Genomic DNA, 7,816 nt, shown 5'->3' with positions numbered 1-7,816 from the left:
TCACTTGGCAGTCATCATACTGACAAATTCTGAAAAGACGAAATACAAGTTTATGTTATTAGTGTGTGTGTTATGGTTGATTAAAACCGTAGCATGTGCGTAATAATATGACTTTTTTTTTAATCGAAGCTGTCAATCTTTGAAAGTGCAGCTTTTAAAAAGTTGTGAAATGTTACCTGTACGTGTACGTGTGTTCGACTTGTACGTAATCCAGAAATAACATGTACAAAACCAAATGGAATGGGACCATTGAGAATCAATAAGTCTACAAGTACAAATTTAAAGAAATAGTATGTGAAAGCCTTGCAACTAAACTAAAAAAATGTATATTAGATATAAATCATTTCAACAAAGAATATTAATAATAATAATATTCTTTGTCGAAATGATTTATATATAATATACATTTTTCCGAGTACTCGAGTAGTGATTTGGTACTCTAGTACTCGGACGTTCGATCGAGTACTCGAGTACTCGGGTACTCGTTGCCATCCCTAATTATTATACAATTCGGTTGGACCGCAAGTGATAACAACACTAGAAAATGGCCCTCCCCGCTACGCGTTCAATTTTGGTTCCGCAACCTCTCTGTTAATTCAATACTGCATACCAGCATAGTCAATCTCTCCATCCCCGTCTTTGTCGGCCTCTCTGATCATTTCGTCAAGTTCTTCCTTCGTGAGTTTTTCGCCCAGGTTTTGCATAACCTGCTTCAGCTCGTCCACTGTGATAGTACCACTGCAACACACATATGAATACAGGGTCAGGGATCACGTGACTTCGAATGGGTTCTCACTTGGGTCATCACGGGTCTCAAAACCATTGTAAACAAACAAGTAGGTCACGGTTAAGTCTAAATAACTTTCAATAAAACATACGAAAATATTTATAAGACTATGGAAGTCTGTTATTTCCTGCTTCTGCACGTGTGAACTATTTTAAATTTGCTTGTATTTTAATGATGCAGTCCATGATAAAAAAATTCAGCGCTAAACCGTTCTACAAAATTTCGTCAGTTTAAATTTTGGCCGAGAAAGCTTACACAGGAATATTGAAGCAAATTGCTCGTTTGTTCTTTAAAGCTGCACTCTCACAGATTGAACGTTTTGACATTTAAGTTCAAAAATTGATATTTAATGCATTTTTTTTAAACCGTTAGTAACGGTTTAAGCCATACAACATTATTTTTCAAACGGAAATATGAAAATCTATGATCTGATTTTGTCAGCAATGTTAAATCATTGGTTTGCAGATATTTACGCAAAAAATGCTCTTTCCAAGACAAAAAATAAAAAAAAATGTTAAAACGGTCAATCTGTGAGAGTGCAGCTTTAAGGAAAGCGATTGTTTCAATTGAGAATTGAGTGTTAAAAGGCTTCTCTTCATTAACGAACGGATAATTAAAATTTTGAAAAAGAAACGAAATATACTGATTTAACGCGTTACATGTAATTAGGCCGAGACAAATAACCGTTTATATGATAATAGAACGGTCGATGATTACAGGCGTGTACAGGGTTATCTTATACATTACCTCTATATTTAAAATGTACAGGTGTATAATAATGTATAACAAATGTCTGATACCTTCCATCGGTATCGAAGACCTTGAACGCCTCCCGCATCTCTTCCTCCGGGTCAGTCCCCTCGTTCATCTTTTTCACCATCATTGCACAGAACTCATTGAAGTCAATACTGCCGCTTCCTGTCCACGGACGATAACAGTGCATCATATTATGTTATATACAGTCAGTGTGTTGAGGATTGTTGTAGACAATGTGCATGACTTTTTATTAACTCTGAACAACAAAGGCTCTCATAATCTCGTAAATGAATACATTTTATTTGAGAAATGGAAGTATTTTACAGTAGGTCAAGGTTAGTTTACCATAATTCAAAATATACCAGTATGATAAAAATCCGAGTAATTAACAGCGCTGTTCAACAGTTCCTTTTGTAAGCAGTTGCCAAGATCAAACACATAATGACTGTTACCCGCATGCAAAGATCTGACTCCTTACCATCAGCGTCCACCTCGGCAATCATGTCCCTAAGCTCTTCCTCTGTAGGGCTCTGGCCCATGGCCTTCATTGCATTTCCCAGCTCTTTGGTGTCGATTGTGCCGTCCCCATCTTTGTCAAACAAGTTAAAGGCCTCCCTGAACTCTGTAGCAGGGAAGATATTTTTTGAATGATTTGCTTGTCGTGCAATCGCTTCTTTAAGCTATGTTTTTTTATGTTTGGGATGAGGCATACACATTTAAACTGCTTGAATTTAATGCGTGTATATAAACTTTTAAGAGCGATTAAAATCAACGTATCATTAAGTTGTAAGGTGGTCCGCTTTTTCTTAGGGTTCTGTGTGATTGGTTGCTTGCAGGCCCATAGTTATTAAACAACCCGGCTAGCTAATGTGGGAACCATGCACTTCATACAGTGGCTTATAAGGAAATCATGCACTACATACCGTGGCTTATATGACAACCATGCACTACATACCGGAGCTTGCTTTTATGGCAACCCATTGCACTACATACAGTGGCCTATTTGGCAACCATGCACAAAATACCGTGGCTTGCTTATATGGCAACCATGCACTACATACAGTGGCCTATTTGACAACCATGCACAACATACCCTGGCTTGCTTGTATGGAAACTATGCACTTAATACAGTGGCTTGCTTATGTGGCAACCATGCACTACATACCGTGGCTTGCTTTTATGGCAACCATGCACTATATACAGTGGCTTGCTTATTTGGCAATAATGCACTACATACAGGCGCTTATATGGAAATCATGCACTACATACCGTGGCTTATTTGGCAACCATGCACTACATACAGTGGCTTATATGGCAACCATGCACTACATACCGTGGCTGATATGGCAACCATGCACTACATACCGTGGCTTATATGGCAATCATGCACTACATACCGTGGCTTATATGGCAACCATGCACTACATACCGTGGCTTATATGGCAACCATGCACTACATACCGTGGCTTATATGGCAACCATGCACTACATACCGTGGCTTATATGGCAACCATGCACTACATACCGTGGCTTGTATATTTGGCTACCATGCACAAAATAATGTGGCTTGCTTATATGACTACCATTCACTACATTCCGCGGCTTCTTATTTTGAAACCATGCACTACATACAGTGGCCTATATAGCAACAACGGATTACATATCGTGGCTTATATTGCAATCATGCACTACATTCAGTGGCTTATTATTATGACAACCATGCACTACATACCGTGGCTGATATGGCAACCATGCACTACATACCGAAGCTGGCTCAAATGGCAACCATGGACTACATACCGTGGCTTGCTCGTTGGCAACCATGCACTACATACAGTAGCTTATATGGCAACAATTCACATCATGCCGTGGCTTGCTTATCTGGCAACCATGCACTCTAAATATCGTGGCTTATATGGCAACAATGCACTACGTGCCGTGGCTTATATGGCAACAATGCACTACATACCGTGGCTTATTTGGCAACAATGCACTACGTACCGTGGCTTATATGGCAACCATGTGCTACAAACCGAAGCTTATATGGGAACAATGCACTAAATACCGTGGTTTTATGGCAACCATGCACTACATGCCGTGGCTTGCTTATATGGCAACCATGCACTACATACCAAGGCTTATTTATGTGGCAACCATGCGCTACATAACGTGGCTTGTTCAATTGGCAACAACGCACTACATACAGAGGCTTATATGGCAACACTGCATTACATGCCATGTCTTTCTTATATGGCAAACATGTTCTACATACCGTGTCTTATATGGCAACATTGCACTACATACAGTGGCTTATATGGCAACATTGCACTACATACCGTGTCTTATATGGCAACCACGCACTACATATCGTGGCTTGCTTATATGGTAACCATGCACTACATACCGTGGCTTGCTTATATGGTAACCATACACTACATACAGTGGCTTTTATGGCAACAATGCACTACATACAGTGGCCTATATGGCAACCACGCACTACATAACGTGGCTTGCTTATATGGTAACCATGCACTACATACCGTGGCTTGCTTATATGGCAACCATGCACTACATACCGTGGCTTGCTTGTATGGTAACCATGCACTACATACCGTGGCTTGCTTATATGGCAACCATGCACTACATACCGTGGCTTGCTTCTATGGTAACCATGCACTACATACCGTGGCTTGCTTGTATGGCAACCATACACTACATACTGTGGCTTACTTGTATGGCAACCATACACTACATACCGTGTCTTGCTTATACGGTAACCATGCACTACATACCGTGGCTTGCTTACATGGTAACCATGCACTACCCACCGTGGCTTTCTTATATAGCAATATGCACTACATACCGTGGCTTGCTTATATGGTAACCATGCACTACATACCGTGGCTTGCTTATATGGGAACCATGCACTACATACCGTGTCTTGCTTATACGGTAACCATGCACTACATACCGTGGCTTGCTTATATGGTAACCATGCACTACACACCGTGGCTTGCTCATATAGAAATATGCACTACATACTGTTGCTTGCTTATATGGCAACCAAACACCACATTCCGTGGCTTGCTTATATGGCAACCATGAAGTACATACCGTTGCTTGCTTATATGGCGACCATGCACTACATACCGTGGCTTGCTTATATGGCAACCATGCACTACATACCGTGGCTTGTTTATATAGTAACCATGCACTACACACCGTGGCTTGCTTATATGGCAACCATGCACTACATACCGTGGCTTGCTTATATGGTAACCATACACTACATCCCGTGGCTTGCGTTTACGATAACCAAACACTACATCCCGTGGCTTGCGTATACGATAACCAAACACTACATCCCGTGGCTTGCGTATACGATAACCAAACACTACACCCCGTGGCTTGCGTATACGATAACCAAACACTACATCCCGTGGCTTGCGTATACGATAACCAAACACTACATCCCGTGGCTTGCGTATACGATAACCAAACACTACATCCCCGTGGCTTGCGTATACGATAACCAAACACTACCAACCGTGGCTTGCTTATACGGTAACCATGCACTACATACCGTGGCTTGCTTATACGGTAACCAAACACTACATACCGTGGCTTGCTTTTATGGTAACCATACACTACATGCCGTGGCTTGCTTATATACCATACACTTCATACCGTGGCTTGCTTATATGGGAACCATACACTACATACCGTGGCTAGCTTATTTGGCAACCATGCATTACATACACTGGCTTGTTTATATGGCAACCATCCACTACATACAGTGGCTTATATGGCAACCATGTTCTACATACAGTGGCTTGTTTATATGGCAACCATGTTCTACATACAGTGGCATATATGGCAACCATGTTCTACATACAGTGGCATATATGGCAACCATGTTCTACATACAGTGGCTTGTTTATATGGCAACCATGTTCTACATACAGTGGTATATATGGCAACCATGTTCTACATACAGTGGTTTGTTTATATGGCAACCATGTTCTACATACAGTGGTATATATGGCAACCATGTTCTACATACAGTGGTATATATGGCAACCATGTTCTACATACAGTGGTTTGTTTATATGGCAACCATGTTCTACATACAGTGGTATATATGGCAACCATGTTCTACATACAGTGGTATATATGGCAACCATGTTCTACATACAGTGGCTTGTTTATATGGCAACCATGTTCTACATACAGTGGTATATATGGCAACCATGTTCTACATACAGTGGTATATATGGCAACCATGTTCTACATACAGTGGTATATATGGCAACCATGTTCTACATACAGTGGTATATATGGCAACCATGTTCTACATACAGTGGCTTGTTTATATGGCAACCATGTTCTACATACAGTGGTTTATATGGCAACCATGTTCTACATACAGTGGCATATATGGCAACCATGTTCTACATACAGTGGCATATATGGCAACCATGATCTACATACAGTGGCATATATGGCAACCATGTTCTACATACAGTGGCTTGTTTATATGGCAACCATGTTCTACATACAGTGGTATATATGGCAACCATGTTCTACATACAGTGGTTTATATGGCAACCATGTTCTACATACAGTGGCATATATGGCAACCATGTTCTACATACAGTGGTTTATATAGTAACCAAGTGTTACATGCCGTGGCTTGCTCAAATGGTAACCATACAGTACAAAGCGTGGATTGCTTGTTATATATGGCAACCATTGCCAATAAGTAGTTCATTTAAGTATCGTGATTTGAAATGCTTGCAAATGTGAACGGTGCCTTTACCAAGATTAATCCGAGATTTGAGAGTAAGCTAGGTTTAACTACAGTTGATATAATTCGTCTTCTGTGCACACAAGTACAAATGTGATTTTGTTTGATGACTAACTATAACAGACCATACAGTTGAAGTATATCTCGGCAAATTTAATAGAAGTGTATCCAAACTTCACGTTATCGTATTCAAATTTCTGGTTCAATTTATATTAGTTTGCAAACTTATTTGCACTATCATCATTTTAAGATCAAATGAATTACTCTTATTTATATTGTACTTTTGAATGTTTATTCACATATTGACCAGCTAATCGTTTCTTTGTAATATATGAAAACTGATTTAAGCTGAACAGAAATGCTCGTATGCGGCTATTTTTAAATGAAATTGATTTTGGATATTGCAGTACATGCAACATGACTTTTACATTCGATTTCACATGAATAGTTGCAGATATGTAACACCTTTCGGCGCCCAAATGGAGAATTGAGACACTAATCTACCATAGTAATAAGTAATCCGGCGATTATCCGGTGTGTAACGGGCTTAACCATTAATATCGCTTTTTGACCCTGACATTTGAATAAAGTTATCTAAACCTGTAACCCCTGTAAATCGAACAAAGTGTCGATGAAGACTTGTTTCTAAGATACATGCTAATTATTCGGTTATAAATAATTAGGAAAGAAAATGCATTTCTTCACAATTATAAACTGCTCGTATTTAAAGATCTCAGTTCAAAAGAAGAATATGATGCATAGAGATCCTATGTTCAAATACTAACATAAACTATTCAAGACATTATAACCAGCTTCAAATGGCTTTTATTCAGTGTAATATCGTTTACAGATTAAGCAAACAAAATGCTTGAAGTAAATGAGATACAGCGTCGATGGCTTAAGGCTGCACTCTGACAGATAAACCGTTTTGAAAACTTTTTATTATTAATATTTTTGTCTTGAAATGAGCCAATTTTTGCGTAAATCGCAGATTTCCATATTTCCGTACCAAAATTAATGTTTTATGGCTGAAAGCGTTACTAGTGCTTTAAGAAAAATGTAAAAAACATCCATTTTTGAACATAAATGTGAAAAACTGCAGTTTGATATTTTGTCAAGGGTGTTGTTTTACTGGTTTTCAGACGCTTACACAAAAAGAATGGCTCTTTCCAAGACAAAAAATAAATAAATAAATTGTCAAAACGTTTAGTCTATGAGAGTGCAGCTTCAATGGTAGATAGAATACCTTCAAAAGATAATGACTTGCTAGTAAACATGTCCAATCTTTATCCAGGAATGTTTTAAGACAGATCAATAATAGCGATATGTTGATCTTTCACCGTCATTTGCATATTTATAAATCAAAAAGTACATAATTATCAACCTGGTAAAGACTTTGAATAAATAAACACACTCATATAATAAAACAAATTACCTCCAGTCTGTTCTTCTGTCAATTCCTGAAA

General features: G+C 38.9%; 1 protein-coding gene across 1 annotated transcript; it reads right to left on the bottom strand.

Moving 5' to 3' along the window:
* Positions 1 to 7,816, bottom strand: LOC128207776 (calmodulin-beta-like; the record flags this gene model as incomplete). The annotated part of the gene is made up of 5 exons (XM_052910897.1): positions 1 to 29; positions 611 to 738; positions 1,588 to 1,705; positions 2,022 to 2,165; positions 7,786 to 7,816. Coding segments are annotated over 5 exons (450 nt in total), but the record flags the coding sequence as incomplete, so codon positions are not given.

This window comes from Mya arenaria, chromosome 11 (assembly GCF_026914265.1).
Source record: "Mya arenaria isolate MELC-2E11 chromosome 11, ASM2691426v1".
Taxonomy (NCBI): domain Eukaryota; kingdom Metazoa; phylum Mollusca; class Bivalvia; order Myida; family Myidae; genus Mya; species Mya arenaria.
Note: the sequence above shows the minus strand (reverse complement) of the source record. Positions and strands in the feature narration are given on the sequence as shown.